The sequence below is a fragment of the Bombina bombina genome, chromosome 2 (genome assembly GCF_027579735.1).
Source record: "Bombina bombina isolate aBomBom1 chromosome 2, aBomBom1.pri, whole genome shotgun sequence".
Lineage (NCBI taxonomy): Eukaryota > Metazoa > Chordata > Amphibia > Anura > Bombinatoridae > Bombina > Bombina bombina.
In genome coordinates, this window is record NC_069500.1 from 118,585,320 (window position 1) to 118,611,845 (window position 26,526).

General features: G+C 40.3%; 1 protein-coding gene across 1 annotated transcript in view; it reads right to left on the reverse strand.

Annotated features, from left to right (window-relative positions):
* LOC128648518 (complement component C6-like) overlaps window positions 1–26,526 on the reverse strand; it is a 195,259-nt gene that overhangs the window by 17,969 nt on the left and 150,764 nt on the right. The window contains 1 exon segment of the mRNA XM_053701238.1: window positions 22,957–22,964. Within this exon segment, the coding sequence (XP_053557213.1) occupies window positions 22,957–22,964 (8 nt within the window).

A 26,526-nucleotide genomic window follows, 5' to 3' on the forward strand; every position in this document is an offset into this window, starting at 1 on the left:
TCACTTGCAAGTTTCGAATTTTGAGAATCAATTGTCTGGAAATGCCTAATACTTCTATTACATGTATACCCTTTTCATACACACCCTTTTTTATTCGCAATTATCTTTGTATTTATCAAAATTGTCGCATGTCATATTCACTTTTTCTATATTCACCAATTTTGAGGTTGCGAGATAGTGGAAAAGCGCAAGTAGTTGTTTTTTGTTCTTGTTTGCAATGGAAAATTTCCTTTTTCTTGCGGTTATTGCTGTTTCTCGAAACAGAAATCGCCCACAACAGGTCGCAGAGCAAGATGCGGATCCAGAAACAAGAAGAAGGGTTCCAAGAATTTTTCATTTAAGAATTGGTTTGGAAGCCCTTTCTGACCAAAGAAATAAAAAGAAGATTCCGACTGAATAGACAGTCCTTAATTAATTTGTATCATCTAGTTGAGGCTGATATCGACCCAAAGACAGGAAGGACCAATGCTCTTCCAGGAATGATAAAATTATTGGCAGTTATCCATTTTTTGGCTACTGGGTCTTTCAGTGACGTGCGGTGAGGTCAGGGAAGGTGAGGCACTGGCTACAATATGCCTTCATTCTTTAGATATCCTTTGTGAAGAAATAGCAATGTACATGGTTGAGCCAATCACATCAGGTATTTATGTGCAGCCACCAATCAGCAGCTACTGAGCATATTTTAGATATGATTTTCAACAAAGGATATCAAGAGAATGAAGAAAATTAGATAGATGAACATTGGAAAGTTATTTAAAATTGTATGCTCTTTCTAAATCATGAAAGAAAACATATGGGTTTCATGTCCCTTTAAATGGCATTTTGGAAACTGGTCACCTTAGTAAACATCTGATTTAGTCTAAAGGATTGTAAACAGAACGTCTTGCCAGATAACAAAATGCTTGCTCTGATTATGATATCTAGAAATCCAGACCAAGTGAAATATGTCAAAACCTATTTTATACTTTAATGCTGCAAATTATGCTTATAGGTTCCTTCATAATCCAGTAAATATAAAAATGTCTTGGTGAATTTAATGATGGTGGGGCGCTTGACCCCATCCCTTTAAATAAAGCCACGCCTTCAGATGGCACCACCAATTCATTAATTAAATAGATAAAAGGTAGACAGAAACACAGAAAAGCACTTGGGGGGGGGGGAGAGGTAGAGACAGGAGAGAGAGAGAGAGAGAGAGAGAGACAGGGACAGAGTTAGAGAGAGAGACTACCAGACAAAGGGTTAGAGAGAGAGGCACATAAGGGATGAGAGAGTCAGAGGGGGAGGAAGAGAGACCATGGGGGACAAGGAGACACTTAAGGAGAGAGACAGAGGGGGTGGGAGAGATGAATAGAGAGAGAAACAGAGGGGGGAGAGAGAGAGACAGAGGGGAGAGAGAGAGACAGAGGGGGAGAGAGAGAGAGACAGAGGGGGAGAGAGATAGAAAGAGGGGAGAGAGAGTGAAAGAGGGGAGAGAGAGAGTGACAGAGGGAAGAGAGACTGAGAGACAGAGGGGAGAGAGAGAGAGGACAGAGGGGAGAGAGAGAGACAGAGGGGAGATAGAGGGAGAGAGGGAGAGAGAGAGAGAGGACAGAGGGGAGAGAGATAGACAGAGGGGAGAGAGAGAGAGGACAGAGGGGGGAGAGAGAGAGAGACAGAGGGGAGAGAGAGAGACAGAGGGGACAGAGAGAGACAGAGGGGGAGAGAGAGAGATACAGAGGGGAGAGAGAGAGAGACAGAGGGGAGAGAGAGAGAGAGAGAGGAGAGAGACAGAGGAGGAGAGAGAGTGAGAGAGACAGAGGGGAGAGAGAGAGACAGAGAGGAGAGAGAGAGAGACAGAGGGGAGAGAGGAGAGACAACGAGGGGGGACGAGAGAGACAGAGGGGAGAGAGAGACAGAGGGGAGGAGAGAGAGAGACAGAGGGGAGAGAAGAGACAAAGGGGAGAGAGAGACAGAGGGGGAGAGAGAGAGAGAGACAGAGGGGAGAAAGAGAGAGACAGAGGGGACAGAGAGAGACAGAGGGGAGAGAGAGAGAGACAGAGGAAAGAGAGAGAGAGACAGAGGGGACAGAGAGAGACAGAGGGGACAGAGAGAGACAGAGGGGAGAGAGAGAGACAGAGGGGAGAGAGAGAGAGAGACAAAGGGGAGAGAGACAGAGGGGACAGAGAGAGAGACAGAGGGGAGAGAGAGAGAGACAGAGGGGAGAGAGAGAGACAGACAGAGGGGAGAGAGAGAGAGAGAGAGAGAGAGAGACAGAGGGGACAGAGAGAGACAGAGGGGAGAGAGAGAGACAGAGGGGAGAGAGAGAGAGACAGAGGGGAGAGAGAGAGAGAGACAGAGGGGAGAGAGAGGACAGAGGGGAGAGAGAGAAGACAGAGGGGAGAGAGAGAGACAGAGGGGAGAGAGACAGAGGGGAGAGAGAGGAGAGAGACAGAGGGGAGAGAGAGAGAGAGACAGAGGGGGAGGAGAGAGAGACAGAGGGGAGAGAGAGAGAGACAGAGGGGACAGAGAGAGACAGAGGGGAAGAGAGAGAGAGAGCAGAGGGGAGAGAGAGAGAGAGAGACAGAGGGGAGAGAGAGAGAGAGAGAGAGACAGAGTAGAGAGAGAGAGACAGAGTGGAGAGAGAGAGAGAGACAGAGGGGAGTGAGAGGTGACAGAGTGGAGAGAGAGAGAGACAGGGGAGAGAGAGAGATCGAGAGAGAGAGGGGAAGAGAGAGAGACAGAGGGGAAAGGGGGAGAGAGAGGGGAGGGGGAGAGAGAGGGCCAGGGGAATTGCCAGAGGGAAGGACAGGGAGTGGAGAGAGATAGGGACAGGGGAGTGGGTGAGAGAGAGAGAGGGAGGGGAGTGGGAGAGAGAGACAGGGGAGGGGGAGAGAAACAGGGGAGGGGGAGAGAAACAGGGGAGGGAGGGGGGAGAAAACAGGGGAGGGAGGGGGAGATAAACAGGGGAGGGAGGGGGAGATAAACAGGGGAGGGAGGGGGAGAGACACAGGGGGGAGACACAGGGGAGGGAGAGACACAGGGGAGGGAAAGAAACAGGGGAGGGAGAGACACAGGGGAGGGAGAGACACAGGGGAGGGAGAGACACAAGGGAGGGAGAGACACAGGGGAGGGAGAGACACAGGGGAGAGAGAGACACAGGGGAGGGGAGGGGGGAGAGACACAGGGGAGGGAGGGGGGGAGAGACACAGGGGAGGGAGGGGGGAGGGACACAGGGGAGGGAGTGGGGGAGAGACACAGGGGAGAGAGGGGGAGAGAGACACAGGGGAGGAAGGGGGAGAGAGACACAATGGAGGGAGGGGGAGAGAGACACAATGGAGGGAGGGGGAGAAAGACACAATGGAGGGAGGGGGAGAGAGACACAATGGAGGGAGGGGGAGAGACACAGGCAGGTCACTACAGTGCACTTATTTTATTTTTTTAAAATAACTTTCCCAGAAATTTTTTAAATAACTTTCCCAGAAAATCTGATCACATTTACAGTACTTTATACAGTCCTTAATCCTTCTAATAAATACTTTCACTTTCTTTTTTTTAATTTGATATGGGCTTTGAACTGTCCCTATAAATAGAGAGAGAGAGACACGAGGGGAGAGAGAGAGAGAGAGACAGAGGGGAGAGAGAGAGAGAGACAGAGGGGGGGAGAGAGAGAGAGAGAGACAGAGGGGAGAGAGAGAGAGACAGGGGAGGAGAAGAGAGAGCGAGGAGAGAGAGGGGAGAGAGCGAGACAGAAAGGGAAGGGGGAGAGGAGAGGGGAGGGGGAGAGAGAGGGACAGGGGAATTGCAGAGGGAAGATCAGGGAGTGGGAGAGAGATAGGGACAGGGGAGTGGTGAGAGAGAGAGGAGAGAGACAGGGGAGTGGGAGAGAGAGAGACAGAGGGGAGAGAAACAGGGGAGGGGGAGAGAAACAGGGGAGGGAGGGGGAGAGAAACAGGGGAGGGAGGGGGAGATAAACAGGGGAGGGAGGGGGAGATAAACAGGGGAGGGAGGGGGAGAGACACAGGGGGGGAGACACAGGGGAGGGAGAGACACAGGGGAGGGAGAGACACAGGGGAGGGAGAGACACAGGGGAGGGAGAGACACAGGGGAGGGAGAGACACAAGGGAGGGAGAGACACAGGGGAGGGAGAGACACAGGGGAGAGAGAGACTCAGGGGAGGGAGGGGGGAGAGACACAGGGGAGGGAGGGGGAGAGACACAGGGGAGGGAGGGGGGAGGGACACAGGGGAGGGAGGGGGGGAGAGACACAGGGGAGAGAGGGGGAGAGAGACACAGGGGAGGAAGGGGGAGAGAGACACAAGGGAGGGAGGGGGAGAGAGACACAATGGAGGGAGGGGGAGAAAGACACAATGGAGAGGAGGGGGAGAGAGACACAATGGAGGGAGGGGAGAGACACAGGCAGGTCACTACAGTGCACTTATTTTATTTTTTTAAAATAAACTTTCCAGAAATTTTTAAATAACTTTCCAAGAAATTCTGATCACATTTACAGTACCTTATACAGTCCTTAATCCTTATAATTTAAATACTTTCACTTTCTTTTTTTTAATTTGATATGGGCTTTGAAACTGTCCTATAAATAGAGAGAGAGAGACAAGGGGGAGGAGAGAAGAGGACATAGGGGAGAGAGGAGAGAGACAGAGGGGGGAGAGAGAGAGAGAGAGAGAGACAGAGGGGACAGAGAGAGACAGAGGGGTGAGAGAGAGAGAGAGAGGGGGAGAGAGAGACAGAGGGGAGAGAGGAGAGAGAGAGAGAGGGGAGAGAGAGACAGAGGGGGAGAGGAGAGACAGAGGGAGAGAGAGAGAGAGACAGAAGGGGAGAGAGAGAGAGACAGGGGAAAGAGAGAGAAGAGAGCGAGAGAGAGAGGGGAGAGGAGAGAGACAGAAGGGAGAAGGGGAAGAGAGAGGGACGGGGGAGAGAGAGGGACAGGGGAATGCAGAGGAAGGACAGGGGAGTGGGAGAGAGATAGGGACAGGGAGTGGGAGAGAGAGAGAGAGACAGGGGAGTGGGAGAGAGAGAGACAGGGGAGGGGGAGAGAAACAGGGGAGGGGGGAGAGAAACAGGGGAGGGAGGGGGAGAGAAACAGGGGAGGGAGGGGGAGATAACCAGGGGAGGGAGGGGGAGATAAACAGGGGAGGGAGGGGGAGAGACACAGGGGGGGAGACACAGGGGAGGGAGAGACCCAGGGGAGGGAGAGACACAGGGTGAGGGAGAGACACAGGGGAGGGAGAGACACAGGGGAGGGAAGGACACAAGGGATGGGAGAGACACAGGGGAGGGAGAGACACAGGGGAGAGAGAGGACCACAGGGGAGGGAGGGGGGAGAGACACAGGGGAGGGAGGGGGGGAGAGACACAGGGGAGGGAGGGGGGGAGAGACACAGGGGAGGGAGGGGGGGGAGAGACACAGGGGAGAGAGGGGGAGAGAGACACATGGGGGGGAGGGGGAGAGAGACACAGGGAGGAAGGGGGAGAGAGACACAATGGAGGGAGGTCGAGAGAGACACTATGGGAGGGAGGGGAGAGAGACCACAATGGAGGGAGGGGGAGAGAGACACAAAGGAGGGAGGGGAGAGACACAGCAGTCACTACAGATGCACTTATTTTTTTTTTTTTAAATAACTTTCCCAGAAATTTTTAAATATATTTCCCAGAAATTCTGATCACATTTACATACTTTATACAGTCCTTAATCCTTATAATTAAATACTTTCACTTTCTTTTTTTTAATTTGATATGGGCTTTGAACTGTCCTATAAATATTCTAGTATATCTGCATAACACCAAACTATCAAACTGACTGCTCTCATTGTTGCATTTATTTATGCTGGTAACCTGCTCCATTTATGTCAGGGGTAAGAGTTGCTACCCCTTCTATCAGCCAGCACAGAGGTGAGAAGGTTTAGTGGAAGGAACCTTACCTGTCCTGAGCTGATGAGGGTCCGTCCGGTCGGTCGCGTCAGACAGAAGACTGAGAGACTCTGTCACTCCTGACCTGACCTCACTCCACCGGGTGTCCGGGGTCCAACCCAAGTGGCACTGGCTAGCCTCCGCTCCTCCACCCCGAGTCCACCACCGGCTGAGTCTCACTCTCTCTGCTCTCTTCCCGGCTCTCTCCCCCTCCACAACCGCGGTCCGCAGCTAATTGACTGACTGAGCAGCAGTAGGTGTGAGGCTGGTGAGCAGTAGTTTCAGCCCAGCGCGGGCACTGAGGGCAGGGCAGCACGGACACGCAGTCACACCTATCTGCAGCAGCAGCTCCCTCCAACTACTGAGCTACTGAGTCTTCCGCCAGGCCAGTCTGAGCTCACTGTGTCGGCGGCGCAAACGTCACACTCCAGAGTCCAGACTGCAGTGCTGAATGATGATTGGGCAGATTGGCTGAGTGATGATCTAGCTCATCATGAGGCGGTTTAATGGAGGGCAGCGGACCGGGCTCACTGCCTCCTAATTGCGCAACAATGGATAATGAATTGGCAGCGCAAGCGCAGTACTGTAGTACACAAATAAGAAATAAATACACAAATAAATGATTTGGGTAATGAGCAATCGCATGGGGGGTGGGGGGGGTACAACCTTGGGGGGTGCCCAAAAATAAATACCAATAAAAAACTTTTTTTTTTTTTTAAATAAATTATTATTGGAAATCTTTTTCTTTCCCTGATTGGACAGGGGAGGCGCTGCCTCCCCTGCCTCCTATTACTGCACGGTCACTGGTATCATGGTATAGTGGATGCAGCAGCCAGATCTAAGGACACATAAACACCATATTATAGTACTATTTGATGGTGAAAAAAAACCTAATAGGATTTCCAGCCAAGTTAAAGTGAACCAAAGGAAATTAAAAAGGTGACATTGATATTGGTAAGCAATTTTTAATAGGTTAGATCTTTCTTGTACATCTACATTATGGTATGTTTATTTGTTTTTTCTAGGATTTTTTAAACCGTTGGATTTTTATTCCTGTGTTTTTGGATATTTTCTGGACATTTTTTGTTTTTTTGATTTTTGTTTTGTGTTTTGTTTTTGATTGTGTTCTATCAAGGAGACGGAATCAACACAGGACCCCACTGGAGGCACCCTTATCTCACATTTTTCACCTTTTTCAGATTTTTTTTCACCAATTTTATATTTTTATGTTGTGCACAGCAGTTTAACACTACAGTTATTTCTAACCATTGTTTCATTTGGATTATAATACACCATCTATTACATCACTTCACTGACTTTGGAATCTTGGAAACTGTTTGATTTCCTTTCACTAAATTGGATTTACACACATTTTGGATTAACTTTTCAGTTTGGATCCTAACTGACCCCCCTTTTTTAATTATATTGATGTTTTTATAGAGGTTTTTTATTTAAGTATTATATAATGTATTGTTGATGCTTTTATTTTGATCGTTCAACTAATTAATTGATAATTTTACCCAATCAAGAAATCTGTATATTCATTATCATTAATTGTTGTAATAAAACTGTTCCATCTTTTCTATACCTACACCTATTTGTATATTTATCTATATTTATTCTACAACTGGATTCTCCACTGACTACTTAGCCCTCTTGCCTGAATTAGGCGCTGTATACATCCCAATCGATATATGTTCGTTTATTCAGACCAGCTACGAAGGTCTCTGTATACCCAGCTTGAGGTTATACCTTGGAGCTCGACCTAAATACCTGTTTTAATAAATTAAAAAGTTATCTAGCAAAGGGTTACAATATCTTTTGAATATATATTCTAACACTCCATGCTTAGGTATATGAACTAGTTCAGTAATATTAAAGCAAACTCAAGGGGAGCAAGGTTTTAGGCTCCATATATATTGTGTGCATAACACATTCTGCACTTTATAAATAATATCTTAATCGTTATGTATATAGAGTCTCAGACAAGCAATTGTGTTGTATGCGGCTTTTTCTCATTTGTGTCTCCTCTATGGGTCTCGGCCGCTAGCCCCAGGGAAGAAAGATTAATTTTAATTATCTACTGCATACAACAGTGACATTATAGTAATGATACGAATATTATTTTGCATACCTACACCAGGCAGCTCTACCAGGGGCCCCCCACTAAAACCCGCCAGAGCAAGAATATATATATATATATACAATGCAGGAAGTGGTCTAATAAACAATATACCAAACATGAAATACTCAGCACATACATTTTTTTTTTTTTTGTGTATAGTATAAAGGAACTGATGCTAACGTATCCGACAATAAGTACAGAATGTTAAAGAAACATATAGATCTACACATAAAGGTGGTATTAGTCATACTTGAATACTCATAAATGTAAAGTATAGCTACCAAGCGATAGAATGTCACATATGACCAATGTCAACATCACATAGATAGCGTAACCTAAGAGTGTAAAGTCCAACCTATACTAAAAAACATGTCTGAAACTTTTTACCAATAGCCATGTAGGTTTAAATTACCCGTCATCTACAAAAGGATCATTGTAGGCAAAATAAACCATAGCTCAAAGATGATTATTTATCCCGGGCCAGGATTACTAAACGTAAGAAGGATTAGCCCCGGTCTCATAGCAGCCTCAACCTACCCCCCTGTCTCTCACTATAAGGAGCGCTGGTCAAGACACATACTCCTATGTATAATGAAACCCAGTTCCAGAGATTACTCTCTTGTAGGCGGCCCGTGGCCACATAACGCCGGCTTCTATACTCAGAGAGAGTTCCATGTCTGCAGTATCTTTAGCCCCAACAAAGTCTGTGTATGGGCAGATGTAACGTCCCAATGAAAAAACGAGGTGCTCAGGAGTAGCTTTAAGGCAGGCAGAGGGTAATCAGGAGAATAATCAGACATGCAGCGGTCAGCTTACGCTTTAAGGCAGTCAGAGGGTAATCCAGGAGAATGGTCAGAAAGCAGAGGTCAGTTTGGCTTTAAGGCATGCAAAGGATAATCCAGGATAAGCAACAGTCAATTAGCTTTAAAGCAGGCACAAGGCACATACCCCCAGGATACAGGAGAAATCCAAACAAAAGGGAGCTGAGGATCGCCCTCACCGAAAATAAAATGCTGCCTGACATCATCAGAGCAGGGGTGGCACAGGAATCCGCATCACGTTGCAATAGCAACACAATGCTTAGAGAGCGGAGGAGTGTGGACGGTTCCGGGAGCCAACAACGGCAAGGTAAAGACTGGATCCGATTGACAAAAACATAATTTATGTAAGAACTTACCTGATGGACTTCCTGTGGGTGGAGCTAGACGGTGCAAGAGGAATTCGGCGTGCTGCCTGAAAGGAGCTCCTGGAGATCAAGCCTGCCGCTCAGGTCCGTTGTTTTGGAAGTACCCGGTTTACTCCTAGGACCCCCAGTTTAGTACCCCTTCAGGGGTGGAATATTGCGGCGAAGTCTACTTAGCTCACGGCTGCTCCTTAGCCGGAGCATCTGCCATACATTTTTATCCAAACTGACTTTTGTGTGTCCTGCAACTAGGAAGAACTCTCTTCAGGTGGGCTGAGGTGTTTTCCCTTGTACATGCAGGGTACCTGTAAGAACACTTCCTCGGACTGCACCGCAAGGAATACCCTGAGGTTATCCTGAAATTAGGAGTCTGGAATAAGCTGCACGGCGGCCAGGGACACCTTACCTCCTCTCTCCAGGGTCTTCTAAAGAGCACCTTTTTCCACACAAAAGAGTATGAGAAGTTTATTGCTGGGGCTGGAAACTGGAACACCCCATACATCTACGTTACATACTACTGGATCTGACTGCTGTATCGGTGATATCCAAACTACAATGGGATACAGCAACTGAACAAACTCTGCTTACCGGCAGGAGAAAGAGGATCCGAGAGTCCCGCTAGACGGAAAGGCTAAGCGGAGGTTCGAGAATTCGCCCATTTGGTGAGGTATCCGGAAGCAGGTCAGGCTGCACTACTCACTACCGGAGTCTTTTGGATCAGCATTTCTGTGCAGCTGCCTCAGGCCGCAGCTGTCTTCAATTCGAAAGGGCTCGGTGTGCCGCAAGAAGGTGAAAGGGAAAAAGGCACAGCAAACCAAAAAGGGAATAAAACCCCAAGGCAATCAAGAAGGCAGAATTGAAGCCGTCGGATATTTTGGTGACAGCGGAAGTCCTGCAGAACCTTTTTTTTTGTTCCCTAGGGTTGGCATAAGGAAAAGAAGTAAGAAGGTGAAAAGGGGTAGAGGAAGAGAAAAAGAGAGGGGAAAAGGAAAAGAGAATAATCCAAAATTATATACATTCAGGCTCCATTTGAAGAAATTCAAGCGCACAGTACTTTCGTTCTTTGTTTTTTTCTTTTTTTACCCCTCCTTAAAAATTTGACTTCCACGCTGTTTTAAAATAATTCAAGGAGAAGCCTCTATATTTAAATATGGTTATTGTCCATTGGGGCAACATCTAACATCTAAAACCCTCAGCTACAGATAAGGAAACAGTTGATACTAAAATATGCTTTCGAATGAGTCAGTGTTTTCTGATATGTATTTTTGCTTTTTGCTTCCCACAAACAGTTGAGCTAATTATGTTTTCTTGTGTGTTTTTTTTTTCCTTCTACTTATTTACATCTTCACTATATATTGTATATATCAGAGTTCTACTGAAATTAAGCAATATTGTGGTTAAGACATTGATATTGTTGGTCAAATATCTATAATAGGTCCAGGGCCTAGACATAATATCCAGAATTTAATTTTTTTTATTATAGGAGGCCACACTTTGCTTATTAGAAAATTAAGCAATCTGCTTGTTTTTTTCTGTAGGTACTTAAAAATCTTGTGTCTAGACTATGTTCTCTGCTTTTGGTTTTATACAAACCAGTTGATCTCACCTAACTGCTAGATAACTACTATACAGTTGACTTACTTTTAGAGCTTTGTATTATTATCTCTCTGGGTATAAGGATCTTTCATTTGTTCTGTGCTAAAAGATTTATATAGACCTTCGCTTAGTGGTTACATGCTTAACTAAAGGGTCTGATTAATACTATTTAAACACCATCACACATAGAAGGGGACAGGTATAATATTTAGAGATAAATGTATTTACTGGATTAGGCAAAGGTCCTCTTTAACTATTAAATCAGTCACCTCCCTCTCTTCAGTTAATAATTGTGCGCCACATTTTCACTTATTTTGTCAACATTTAGTTACTTCCATTAATTGTCTCACATTACCTTCACTTAGCACTTCCCTTCTTTTTTTTTTTTTCCCCTTATCCAATTCAGTCACTTACACTAATTGTAGCACATTACCTTCACTCAGCACCTCCCCCCTGCCCTTTGTGGGGTTTTTTTTTTTTTCTCCTCACATCGGTTTTATCACATTTCAGATTTTTCTTGATTTTTCTCTCTTAGATTCACTTACACGGAGTCATATGGAAAGATTTCTTTCCCCTCAAAACACTATTTCACACATCATGCCACCTAAAATTAGAAAACCACGCACATCTGATGTAACTAATGAGAATCTAAGTGAGGGAGCAAATTTAAAAACAGATCTTCAACCACTAGTTACTCAGCTATCTGATATCTTTCTACCCCCAGTTTGAACTTCTTAAAAACCAGATGTCTAGTATATCGCTAGAATTAAGACAATTTGCCAACAGACTTACAGAGGCAGAGGATAGAATCTCAGATGTAGAAGACATCTCTAATAATCATCTATTCAAAATTGCAGAGCAGGAAAAAAAATAACAGCTATGTCCGCTAAATAGAAGATCTTGAAGACCGTTCAAGGCGGAATAACCTGAAAATAATAGGTATCCCTGAGACAGAAGTTTTTAGAGACCTTCTTGAGCTTACCACAAAAACCCTTCCTAAAGTGTTAGGTATAGAATCCAGTAATCTTCCACTAGCAGTGGAAAGAGCCCACCGATTGGGGCCCCCTAGAGTTGGAGCCGATGGGAAAAATAGTTACAGACCAATTCTTGTCAAATTTCTAAATTTTCAGGACAAAATAAACATCTTAAGAGCATATAGAAAAATGGAGACCTGTTATGTTGAAAACAAATAAAATACTATTATTTCAGGGATTATTCCGCCGACACTACCTCTAGGAGGAAAGAAATGGCACCCTTCTGCACTAAATTGATACAATCTGGTTATTCCGCCTAAATTACTGTACCCTGCAAAAATACTTATAAATGAGACAGAAGGCGTAACCAAATTAGAAAGTGTACATGAAGCTAAAGTTTATTTTAAAGATAAAAATTTATCATTCATATGAAAAGGTAATAGAGAAGGAGAAAGGATACATATTATTTAATCTGACAAACTATAAGAAAGATTAGTTCGCCCTAAGCGAGATAGTTGTCAGAAAGACAAATGAAACAAATAACTGTTTTTCTTTTGTTGTTTAATATTATGGCAGAGTATTTTTTCTTTTATGTTATATGTTTGTGTGGCAATTTGGTGGGATTATTTTATGCGGTACAGAAGAAATTTTTTTTTTTTCTCCCCCTGTGTCTTTCTTCCCCTCGTCACCTTTTACTGATATCACTATTCTCCTTTTATGAAAGGAAAGCTTAGATGTCTATCTTGGAACATGGGTGGCATCACCTCCCCAATCAAAAGGAAAATTATAATTAACCAACTGGCTAAATATAAAACCTGATATAGTACTATTACAAGAAACACACCTAAAAGCAGTTGAAGCTGCCAAACTTCGTACTAGATGGGTTGGGGAGGTGATAGCCACCCCTATGCGCAAAAAGGAAAAGAGGGGGTCGCGTTCTGATCAATAAAAACTTACTTTATAATATTACTAATACGATACTCGATCCCCAAGAAAGATGGATAGTCTTAGAAATACAAATAAACGGAGAAAAATTGATTATATGTAATACCTATGCTCCAAATCCATATGATTCTGACTACTGGAATACACTTATTTTTCTGTTAACAAAGTATATAGGTCAAAATTGAATCCTGGCTGGAGATTTTAATTGATTCCATCAGCAGTATTAGATAAATATGCCTCAAAAAAAATCCTCATTTTGTAGACAGAAGGCAGAAATATTCAAACTAAATCTTAAAAATTTGAAATTACATGACATTTGGAGATTACAATATCCAGATTCAAAGGTATTCACCTGTGATTCCAGTTCGCATGGTGCTTTCTCCAGAATTGACTTTTTTCTTATATCTTGCCCCCTGATGAAAAAAGAAACCAAGGCGCAGATACATTATATTATAATTTCGGATCACGCTATTATCTCACTGGATATATGTCTAAATTCTTATCAAAGAAAAACAGCTAATAATTTTTTCTTCCCTAAATTTTTAGTCAATAATGTGGAATTCGGAAATTGGTTAAAAAATAAATGGCGTGAATTTGCACACTTAAATAGATCCTATAAAGAAAAAATAGAAATTTTTTGGGAAACGGCGAAAGTCTTTTTGAGGGGGCGAGATCAAAGCATATATGGTTACTAGGAAAAAAAAAATATTTCATAAAGAAGTCCAGTTATCCAGGCAAGTACAGAACTCCTATTGTAAATATATTAACCCTTAATGACCGGACCATTTTTCAATTTTCTTACCCTTAATGACAATGGCTATTTTTTACATTTCTGCAGTGTTTGTGTTTAGCTGTAATTTTCCTCTTACTCATTTACTGTACCCACACATATTATATACCGTTTTTCTCGCCATGAAATGGGAATTTCTAAAGATACCATTATTTTCATCATATCTTATAATTTACTATAAAGAAAAATATAAAATATGAGGAAAAAATTGAAAAAAACACACTTTTTCGAACTTTGACCCCCAAAATCTGTTACACATCTACAACCACCAAAATACACCCATTCTAAATAGTTTCTAAATTTTGTCCCGAGTTTAGAAATACCCAATGTTTACATGTTCTTTGCTTTTTTTGCAAGTTATAGGGCCATAAATACAAGTAGCACTTTGCTATTTCCAAACCACTTTTTTTCAAAATTAGCGCTAGTTACATTGGAACACTGATATCTTTCAGGAATCCCAAAATATACCTTGACATGCATATATTTATATTTAGAAGACATCCCAAATCATTGATCTAGGCCCATTTTGGTATATTTCATGCCACCATTTCACCGCCAAATACGATCAAATAAAAAAAAAACTAAAATTTTTCACAATTTTAGGTTTCTCACTGAAATTATTTACAAACAGCTTGTGCAATTAGGGCACAAATGGTTGTAAATGCTTCTCTGGGATCCCCTTTGTTCAGAAATAGCAGACATATATGGCTTTGGTGTTGCTTTTTGTTAATAATAAGGCCGTTAAATACTGCTGCGCACCAGACTTGTAATATGCCCAGCAGTTAAGGGGTTAATTAGGTAGCTTGTAGGGTTAATTTTTAGCTTTAGTGTAGAGATCAGCCTCCCACCTGACACATCCCACCTCCTGGCCCCCCCCGACCCCCCTCAAACAGCTCTCTTCCCTCCCCCACCTCACAATTGTCACCGCCATCTTAAGTACTGGCAGAAAGTCTGCCAGTACTGAAATAAAAATATTTTTATTTTTTTTATTTTATTTTTTCATACAGTCTGCAGTGATGGATCCCCCCTTACCCCACAACCTCCCTGATCCCCCCCCATACATCTCTCTAACCCTCCCCCTCTATCTATTTGCCGCCATCTTGGGTACTGGCAGCTGTCTGCCAGTACCCAATTTGCCCCCCAAAAATATTTTTTTTTTACTTTTTTTTATATGAAGTATTTATTTTCTGTAGTGTAGCTGGCCCCTCTAAATAATATACATCCCTCCCCCTCCCAGATCTCTTACTAAAGAAAGGAGATCCCCTGCATCTACATTGATGCTTTTTTTTTTTTTAAGTTGTGAGCATATTTTGCGTGCGCGCGCACGCGCGCGCACCCGCCCCCCCCCGCCACCCACGGCCGCAAATGCAATCCCAGCACAAACTGCCGACAATGTAAGTGCGATTGGGGAAAAACACAACTAAGGATGTACCTAACATAGTGCCAAAAGCTGCTCCCACACACCAACGACTTTGTTTACATCCATAGCCGATGCAGATGGGGCCACAGAGTGGCCCTTTCTGCATCGGTATGTTAAATGGGGGATTGCAGTGATGCCTCAATATTGAGGCATCACTACAATCCCTTGTAAGCAGCTGGAACTGATCAGGATCGCTTCCAGCAGTACAGACAACAGAGGACGTACCAGGTACGTCAACTGTCATTAAGGGAAGTTTTTCCTATGACGTACCTGGTAAGTCCTCTGTCATTAAGGGGTTAATGCTCCCTCCAAAATTACTAAAGAAAACTATAGAAAAGCTAAAATAAAAAGGGACATCTTTTTTCGGGAGAAAACGCTATCAGAAGAGGTTAAGCTAAGTGCCAAATACAAAGGCCAGTACGGGAAATCAGCTAAATTTCTCTCAAGATTAGATAAAGCAAGGAAAAAAGGGAATACAATAGAAGCCATTAGTGATGGTATGAATAGGGTTACAGATCAAGATAATATTCAAAAAGTATTTGTAGAATATTACAAAGAACTTTACTCCCCTCAAGAAGTTAATTTAGTAAACAAAGATGCTTTTTGGCAAAAGATAGTGTTACCTCACTACTTTAAATAAAGTCATTACTAAAGAGGAATTAATTGAAGCTATAAACCATGCTCAATGCAATAAGGCTCCGGGCCCTGATCAGATTCCATCCGAGATGTACAAAATATTAAAATCAGATTTGGTAGACGTCTTTCTTCAATTATTTAATAGTTATTTCATTTTCACGCAACCTATGTCTAAATATTTTTCTGACTCTATAGTATCCTTGATCTTAAAAAAAGGCAAAGATCCCTTAGATCCCAAGTCTTACAGACCTATCTCACTTCTTAATACAGATTTTAAGCTATTGACGTATATAATTTCTAATCGCCTCAAGATATGCCTTGACCCTATTATCCACCCAGACCAAACTGGCTTTATGACAGGTAGATCAGCGACTAAAAAATACCCGGAAGGTCCTGTTGTTATTAGAACATCTTTGGAACAAATTACATACAAAAAAGATAATTAATTCAGACTTTGCATTAATAACTATTGACGCTGAAAAGGCGTTTGATGCCGTAGTCTGGGAACATTTATTTTCCGTCTTGACCAAATTTGGGTTTTCCGGCTACTTTTTACATTTTATTAAAAATTTGTATAACCAGCCAAGATCTTCTCTACTAATAAATGGTAGCCAGACGCCTTATTTTACTTTATATAGAGGGACCCGACAGGGCTGTCCTCTTTCTCTGTTATTATTTAACCTATCAATAGAACCTTTGGCAATTTATTTACGCGAAGAAATTCAGGGTATTAAACTAGGAGAACAAAAACTAGTTTTATCTCTTTATGCAGATGATCTCCTCTTGTTTATAAAAAATTCTAAGGAAAGTATACCTAAGGTCTTGAATGGTATCGAAATATTTAGCACTTTCTCGGGTTATAAAATTAATGTCAGTAAATCCGAAATACTCTGGATACATAAAAGTAAAAACAGTATACAGAAACATTCTTTTCAGGAATCTCCTAGTATTCAATACTTGGGGATTAATATATACGCTGACCCTAACCAATGGTATAGGTTAAACTATCTTTCTTTTTTTTAGAAAAGTCACAGAAAAATTGAAACAGTGGAAGGTAGTCCCCATTTCACTCTCTGCTAAAGTAATGACTATCAAAACTATCTTATTTCCACAGCTAATGTATATCATGCAAAACATTGCTCTGCCCATCCGGAGTAAAGATATCAAGAGATTTAATAAAGATTGTGCTAACTTTCTTTGGAATAACAAGAGACACCTATTATCTATTTCTAAATTAACCCCCAGACCCGAAGATGGGGGTTTATCCTTCCCAGATATCCAAAAATATAACATTGCAAACTTAGCTCGTTTTGCCGCTGATTGGCCAATTATTTTTCACCCCTTCTCCTTGAGAAGGATCTGTGTGCCCCTTATGCACTATCCGCTTTACTCCACTGCCCAATAAGACATTTACCTAATAAGATTAAAATGATGAAGATGATCTGTAACTCAATCGAAGCATGGCAAAAAAATTAATGTAATGTTAGATATTAACTTTGAATTAACTCCATACCTTTTAATTCAAGGCAACCCTCAATTTTCACCAGGTTTAACCTATGAGCTTTATGACAGATGGACAAAACAAGGCTTGACTCATGTCTATCAATGCTTAAATTCTTCATTTCAAATGAGACCTTTCTCAGATATTGCTAGGGAATTCAATTTATCTAATAAGACTTTCTATGCATATCTCCAGTTAAGACATTTTGTGGCGGGAATTAAGAAATCTGGCACAAACTCTTGCAGATGGGAGCAAATTAAATCATATATAGTAGGATATAAAGCCGGTAATCACAGTATAGCACTATTATACAAAATTATGCTGGCTAAACAGGGTCAATTATTAATTAATAATCTGTTAGAGAAATGGCATATTCACTATGGAGATATTTCCTCAGAAACACTCACTCTATCCTTCAAATGGATTAAAAATGCCATCACTCTTACATCTTGGAAGGATACACATTTAAAGTTGCCCAACAACACTTACTTGACCCCTTGGAGAATCTCCAAATGGAACTCCCAATCTAATAATAACTGCCCAAAATGTAATAATAAAAAAGCAGATCTAATTCACTGTTTTTGGCTGTGTCCAAAAATTCTACAGTTCTGGGGAAAGGTAGAATTCTGGATAAATAAAAATGTAGAGAATAAAATTAAATTGATTGCTAGAGATATTTTTTTCCTCCGGACAGCAGATAATAAGCAAATAAATTCTAATTGTATAAACACGGCTATCGCACTTGGTCGTAACCTGATATTAAAAGAATGGAAAAGTAAGCAGGCACCTTCAATTTCAGCCTTTATAAATCATATATACTCCCAGATAGTTTTTGAGAAAATAACTATATCTCCACTAAATAAGAGAAAAACGAAAGCTTTCTTCTTAAAATGGCTGAAGGTCATCTTAAACTATCCATTAAATATACAATTTTCTCTGACTTATACGTTTCATAGGACCGAATACTTTGAATCCCTAATATTATCTAATATCTTCCCTGCAGAGTGGTATTAAATTTAGTTTATCATGAAGGCAGGGTGACAGCAGGGTGATTGAATAGACACAGTGGGGACAATCCTTTCCCCTTTTTTTTTTTTTTTTCTCTCTCTGTTGTTGTTGTTGTTGCTGTTGTTGTTGTTGCTGTTGTCGTTGTTTTTTGTCATTTTGGTTCAATGCCCACCAGGCCACTTGCTAATGCCCCACTCCTTTGGCCAAAGGAGAGGGGAATCTACAAAAGGGGGTCATATTTTAGTAAGGATAAAAATTTATTCTTTTTGTATCTCCCCGCTTTCACAGTTTAAGACAAATTTAGTGAGATGAACATTAAGAGGAAGGTTAGCAAATCTTTTGTTTAATTTTTCTTTTTTCGATTCGAAGAATGTTTAAATATGTGTTCAAAATATGGAATTCAATGAGATGTACTTTTTTTTTTTAATTTGTACAATGTCAATTTTTTTTTCTGTGTTAATAAATAAAAATTATGATTTAAAAAAAAAAAGAACTTACCTGATAAATGCATTTCTTTCATATTGGCAAGAGTCCATGAGCTAGTGACATATGGGATATACAATCCTAACAGGAGGGGCAAAGTTTCCTAAACTTCAAAATGCCTATAAATACACCCCTCACCAAACCCACAATTCAGTTGAATGAATAGCCAAGTAGTGGGGTGATAAATAAGGAGTAAAAAAGCATATAAAAAGAGGAACTGGAAAAATAATTGTGCTTTTATACAAAAATCATAACCACCATAAAAAGGGTGGGCCTCATGAACTCTTGCCAATATGAAAGAAATGAATTTATCAGGTAAATTCTTACATAAATTATGTTTTCTTTCATGTAATTGGCAAGAGTCCATGAGCTAGTGACGTATAGGATAGAAATACCCAAGATGTGGAATTCCACAGAAGAGTCACTAGAGAGGGAGGGATACAATAACAACAGCTATTTCCACTGAGAAATTAAATCCACACAATAACTAAGTTTTTTCAAAAAACTTAAATCAAAAGCAGTAGAATCAAACTTGAAACAGCTGCCTGAAGAACTTTTTCTACCAAAGACTGCTTCAGAAGAAGCAAATACATAAAAATGGTAAAAGCAATAAAATTATGCAAAGAAGACCAAATAACTGATGTGCAAATTTGATCAACCTAAGCTTCATTCTGAAAAAGCCAAAGAAATGGCGACTGAACTTAATAGAATGAGCTGTAAATCTTTGAGGCGAAGCCTGCCCTGCCTCAAAATAAGCCTTGAAAAACAAAAGATTTAATCAGGATGCCAAAGAAATGGCAGAGGCTTCCTAACATTTTCTGGAACCAGAAAAACAGCAAATAGACTAGAAGTCTTCTGAAATCCTAGTAACCTCGATATAGAATTATAAAGTTCTTACCACATCCAAAGGATGTAATGAAATCTCAAATAATTCTTTAGGAATAGGACACAAAGAAGAAACAACAATTTCTCTACTAATGTTGTTCAAATTCACAACCTTAGGGAAAAAAAGAAGTCCACAAAACAACTTATCTAGATGAAAAAATCAGGTAAGGAGACACACAAGAGAGAGTTGATAAATCAGAAACTCTTGAAGCAGAAGAGATAGTAAAAAAAAACAACACTTTCCAAGAAAGTAGATAATCTTCAAAGAAAATATAGGCTCAAAAGAAAAGAGCCTGCAAAATCTTTAAACCAAATAAGACTCCAAAAAGGAGAAATTAATAAATGAACAGGCTTGAAACCAACCAAAGCCTGAACAAAACAGTGAATATCAGGAAGTTAAAATTTGCATACAAACTTATCCAAACCATCCCAAAAAACTTTAAAATCCTAGGAATGCTAAAAGAATTACAAGAGAGTTTATGAGAAGAACAATATAAAATATAGGTTTTCCAAACCTGATAATACATGTTCCTTGAAACAGACTTATAAGCCTGCAACATAGCGATAAAAACTGAGTCAGAGAAACCTCTATGACTAATCAATTTTCATACCCCCAAATTAGTAATTTGAGATCCCGATGGAAAAATAGCCCCTAAAACAAGAGGGCTGGCCAAAGAGACAGCGGCCAAGGATGGCAACTGGACATCCGAACAAGAGCCACATTCCAAACCTGTGAGGCCATGCTGATGCTATCAGAAACACATGACATTGTTCCAATATGATCTTGGAAATCACCTTTGGTAGAAAAAAACAGAGGCGGAAAGATGTAGTCAGGTTGCAAAACTAAGACACTGCTAATGCATCCACCATCTCCACCTGAGGATCCATGGACCTGAAAAGGTACCTGGGAAATTGGGAAAACACATCTGTATAGAGACACCACTCTCCCGGATGTAAAGACTGACAGCTGAGATAATCCACTTCCCAAATGTCTAAAATCGTAGAAAATAGACAGGAGATGAATTCCATCTAAGAACATATTCAACATACTTCTTAATTGCTAAGGAACTACGAGTCCCTATTGTTGATTGACATATGCCACAGTTGTGATATTGTCTGTCTGAAAGCAAAAATTTAAAAAGTTCTCTCCTAAAAGAGGCCAAGCCTGAAAGAGCTATGAAAATTAGCCCGATGCTGCAGTTATGAGACCTAAAACTTTCATGCACATAGCCACTGAAAGAAATGTTCTAGACTGTAATTTAGACAGGCTAACGCAACTTACAATTGACTTTTGTCCAATAAAGACAAAGACATGAACACAGAATCCATCTAGAAACCCAAAAAGAAGTGACCCTTGTCTGAGGAATCACGAAACTCTTAGGTAAATTAAATCCTCTAACCATGTCTTGAAGAAACAAAACTTTTTTGATTCATGAGGGATTCCACAAAAAGAAAAGTCCATATATTTGAATACTGCTCTTTCATATGTATGTATTGGGTACTTATAAAGCGAGTCTAATCACCCGTAAGGAACTCAAGACGCTGCTCATTTAATCGACCTCGGAAGGATGAAAGGCTGAATGGACCTCGCCAGGAATCGAACCTGCAACCCTCAGGCTGCTACAAGCTCAGTCACAGTGCATTCTGTCCAGCTTTAATTAAAAAAAAGTTTAAGCTAATACCAAGATACCATCCAAAATAAGGAAGTACCACAATACCCTACTGTCTGAAGACAGAAAGAAGGGCACCTTTGAAAAGATTCATAAAGCTATCACTAAACCAAATGGAAAAGCGACAAATTGGTAAAGCTTAAAAAGAAAGTCTCAGAATCCACAAGTGGTCTGAATGAAATAAAATATGAGGATAAACATCCTAAAAATGGAGTGGACATGAAATGACCTTAACAAAAAGGCATAATAATCCTTATAATCGCCAACTTAAAAGTTGGGACTCTAACAAAACAATATAAAAGTCTTCAGATCCAAGAATGGACTGAATAAACCTTTCTTCTTAGAGACAAAGAATAGAATTGAATAGAAACCCATATCCCGTTCATGAAAAAATAACTGGCATAATCACTCCTGAAAAAAAGTCACAGAGTGTACTGAGAAAAATCTAAAAATCTATTCAAACCTTAAGAATAATATAGAATTTGGACTGAGTTCATCCAAAAACAATTTAATCTGCCCCCCACCAGAAGGACTGGTTTGAGAACCACACCTTCATGCAGTCTAATAACTAGTAATCATATAGCGTTTTTCTCCCAGAAGGATAAAAAAAAACAACGCTTCTTCAGTGCTTACACTCGGAGTTAACCAAATTAGCAGCTGATAAAAACAGTAGTTATTACTCAAATAAATGGTATACAATAAATTGACCTCAAAGGCCAAAGGGCTGTATTAACCCTGCCGGGGAATCAATCTATGACCCTTGTGTCTAGAACAAGCGTTTGTAGTCAGGACATTCACCAACTGATCTACATCACCGGACTAAAAGTAGGGCAGAAAAAAACTCTAAACCTCCAGAAATAGTGGAGATAATAGAAATCAAACAAATTATTATCCTAACAAGAGAGAGATAATAAAATATATTTGAAATCATAATAATAGATTTAATAAACATAATTAAATGAATACATCTAAAGTAAATAAACAGAGTTATATACTTAAGAATCTGAAACTGCTAATGCTAACTGTCCAACAAAGGATGAGAGAACAGTAATGTCAGCCACAGATAAAGCTGAGCTAAAAATATAAACAGTACGTGAATATGCTCTACTAAGGTTATATTCAAATTCTAAAGAATCCTGAAAACAATTACCAATTTCCATAGAAATAGTAGTACAGTACCAAGAGGGAATCAGAATAATCATTCTCTAGAATTTAATACAGATAGTATATTGAATAGGAAAAAACCTCAAAAGCAAAAATGTTAAAATCCATATTTGAAAAGGATTATTAACATACGGCCAGATTACGAGTTTTGCGTTATGAGCGTCTCGGCAATAACTTGCAAGTTATTTCCACCACTCACCTTCCTATAGCGCTGCTATTACAGGTTTGCAAAAACCCAGCGTAACAGGCAATATGGTTGCTTTGAGCTCCATACCGCACACAAATACCAGCTCTGCTTTAAATTGGTTTTACGTGGTCGTGCACGATTTCCCCATAGATATAAATGGGGAGAGCCGGCTAAAAATAAAGCCTAACACCTGCAATAAAGGAGCGTAAAGCTCTGTAATGCAGCCCCATTGATTCCTATCGGGAAAGAAAAGTTATGTTTAAACCTAACACCCTAACATAAACCCCGAGTCTAAACACCCCTAATCTGCTGCCCCCGACATCGCCGACACCTACATTACACTTATTAACCCCTAATCTGCCGCCTCACTTTTGGCCTCCCAGGCAAAACTCGTAATGCCGGCGCTATGGGAGTCCCATTGAAAAAGGACTTTTTGAAAGGTGCGGTAGTAACATTGCGTTACGGCCAAAAAAGTGTGCGGTACACTTATACCTGCAAGACTTGTAATACCGGCGATAGTGAAAAAGCAGCGTTATGAGGCTTTTTCACTCATAACGCAAAACTCATAATCTAGCCGATAGTTATTAGGAGGACTAGACTCCTAAAAGCTATAAATAAAAAAATTTCCTTAACAAAGATCAAAAAATGTTCAAATGAAAAATAAGGAGAATTTTCAACAAACTGTCTGATACAGGATCCTATGAGCCAAAGAAACCTTCATCAGTAGAATAAACTTAAGTATGCTGTCGGTCAGAACAAAATTAATTAAATCTTAACAATTTTTAAAAGACCTCGTAAGTTTACTTAAAGGCATAATAGCAGTCATAACCTTTTATGATATAAGTGACAACATGTGATGTTTGCAGATGAAATCAGGTACATGAACTGAATATGTAAATGTTATTGTACATGTAGAAACATTGCTAACATAAAACATGATAAATAAATGCCACATAATTGAGCTAAATAAATAACAACAGCTTAAAAAAATGAAAAGAACACACTTAGCTTTGTAGAATTGTGTTCCATGGCATCATTGTTTCTACAGTAACAACTGAGTCAGGATCAGAATGAGACATCCCGCAAAATGTAACAGAAAAAGAAAAATAACAATAGCAATAAAAAACAGCATTTTGCGCCCTCACGAGCCTAGATAAGTCAAATTAGAAAAAGTCTGAACCCCAGGTAAGAAAAAAGTTTAAATAAACTTCCCAAACATGATTCCTATACTGAAACTGTTTAGACTGCAAAGGGAAATACACATAGACCTGACGTCAAACCATAGCTGAGAGTATCTTAAATAATGATACATACTTACCGAAGACACCCATCCACATATAGCAGATAGCCAAACCAGTATGGAAAACTATCAGCAGAGGTAATGGTATATGAGAGTATATCGTCAATCTGAAAAGGGAGGTAGGAGATGAATCCCTACAAACGATAAAAGAGAACCCTTAAAAAGATTTCCCGTGAGGGAAACCAAAAAAATCAATAGGCGATACTCCCTTCACATCCCTCTGACAAACACTGTACTCCGAGAGGTATTGGGCTTCAGAATGCTTTGAAGCGCTTATCATAGAAGAAATCATAAAAATCAAGCACAAACTTACTTCACCACCTCTATAGGAGGCAAAGTTTGTAAAACTGAATTGTGGGTGTGGTGAGGGGTGTATGTATAGGCATTTTGAGGTTTGGGATACTTTGCCCCTCCTGGTAGGACTGTATATGCCATAATTTACTAGCTCATGGACTCTTGCCAATTACATGAAAGAAACATTAATATATATATATAAGGGCATTAAAGCCCTTTGCCAATAAGCAGATAAAACCATGATAAAACATATTCATGTAATATTCATATTTAATAAAGATTTTAACTAGGTATTTACTGTAAATATTTCACTTTTACTAATGCAAATATGCTATGCTGTATGTGCGATGGGTGTTCAACAAAGGTGTTTGCGTGATGTCGGGTGTTTTTTCCCCACTTTTTTTTCCTCTATGATCTCTATGGGGGAATACATGCACGCGCATGCAGAAAATTTAGTTTGTTTTTTCACGCTATTCGGGTTAATGCTAGAGCACAATAAGTTTTTTTTTAGAACTTGTAATACGAACGCAACCCAGGAAGCGCAACAATGAAAATCCAAGCGGAGTTTTCACTAATACAAAAAAATATATATATATATATATACCACGCCACTTGTAATCTAGTCCTTAGGGGTCTATTTATCAAAGCTTCAATCTCAGTGCATTCGGCGGCATCAATAAACTCACCAGACATTGCTGCTGCAGATCTACATAGGATGCTCTTATTTATGAAAAAGTCTTTCGAAAACAGGCGCGTCAAGTACAACGTGATGAGCATCGGACTTTTGTTAAATAAGAGTATTAGATGTCATGAATATCCTTATTTATCTACTTTTTCCCCTTGCATGTATATCATATGAGGACTTTTTAGTCTTATTGCAACTGCATTCATACCATTTGTACATATCTCTGTTAATATTCTCCTTGAGATATATATATATATATATATATCTTGATATAGATATATTTAATATAGATACATTTTAAATAGATATTATATATATATATATATATATATATATATATATATATATATATATATATATATATATATATATATATATATATAGCTATAGCAAACTCCTGGAAGTGAATCCACCCTCCTAGGTCGTCCGCCTGGGTGCAAAAATGAAATGAATATATTGCAAACAAATGCACTCTCAGGACTTCTTAGTAGTGAGTCAAAAACCAAAATGTATTGACGTTTCGGGGTTCATACAGACCCCTTCATCAGAATAAAGAAAAGTGCCACATTACAATCTTAAATAGTAGACATGTGCATTTCATTTTGTTCCGAATTGAAATTCGGACAAATTTGTCAAATTCGGAGCTTTGGATCAATTCGAATTTCCGAATTACCGTAGCATTGAAACTAAAGAATAAATCAGAATTAGTTCGGATTTATTCATTACATTCGGATGGCCATGGACTAATCACAATTACACTAGTATTGTACAGTATATTAGGTTATATCACTCTGCTATGGGTTACACCTAATATTACAGTATATAATACTAGTCTAATACACAGCACATCCCACCTAACACATACCAAACTTCTGAATTTATGAATCGAATCCAAACCGAATACATCCGAATACATCCAAATGTATTCAAATCCGAACGAATCCGAAACAAATGCATTTGAATATATCCGAATTTGAATCGATCCGAAAACTAAATTTAAAAACATCCGAATCGGTCTAAAACGAACCGAAACAAATTTTTCTGCTGCGCACAAGTCTATTAAATAGTGTATCACAAAGTGTCACAAAAATACAAACCACCTGAGTGTACCAATTAAGTTCCTGTGTTTCACAGTGGAACGCACAACATGCGTTCCACTGAAACCGGAAGTGTGCTTACTTCCGGTTTTTCATATACCAATCTTGTCAAAAATACATTGCCCCCCAAAAAACGGCTTTAAATATACAAACTTATAATCATTTATAGTGGCCAAACCATTTAAAAAGAACCAGTTCTGTGAGGTATTTGTCATTGTCTTGATAAAGGCCTTTTAAGAGGCTGAAACGCATAGACGTGACCTGTCTGATTTACCAGAAACTCAGTCCCTCAATGCAGAGCACTCTGTGAGAAGAAAGGGATAAAAACAACGGATTTTACAGATTGCCGTAAGACTGCTACGGCCAAAGGAACCTCAGGATTGGCTTACCCTACCTATGTGACACCCGAAACCCGGAGGTACGAGGAACAACGGGAAACGACACACACGAGGCGGGCGCCTCTTTAGCGGTCCATAGAAGTCACGGAGGGAAACCAAAGCGAATATACAGCCCAAGGAAGTACATCATTGTGTGGTAAGATTACCTATAACCCCTAAAGGACTTCCAAAAAAGGAACTGAAAAACAAGTACCTGCACATCTATACATTTCTGAAGAAACCGGGGGTATTGAGACACATTGAACACCTATTTGGTGGCAAACCTAACATCCATCTACAA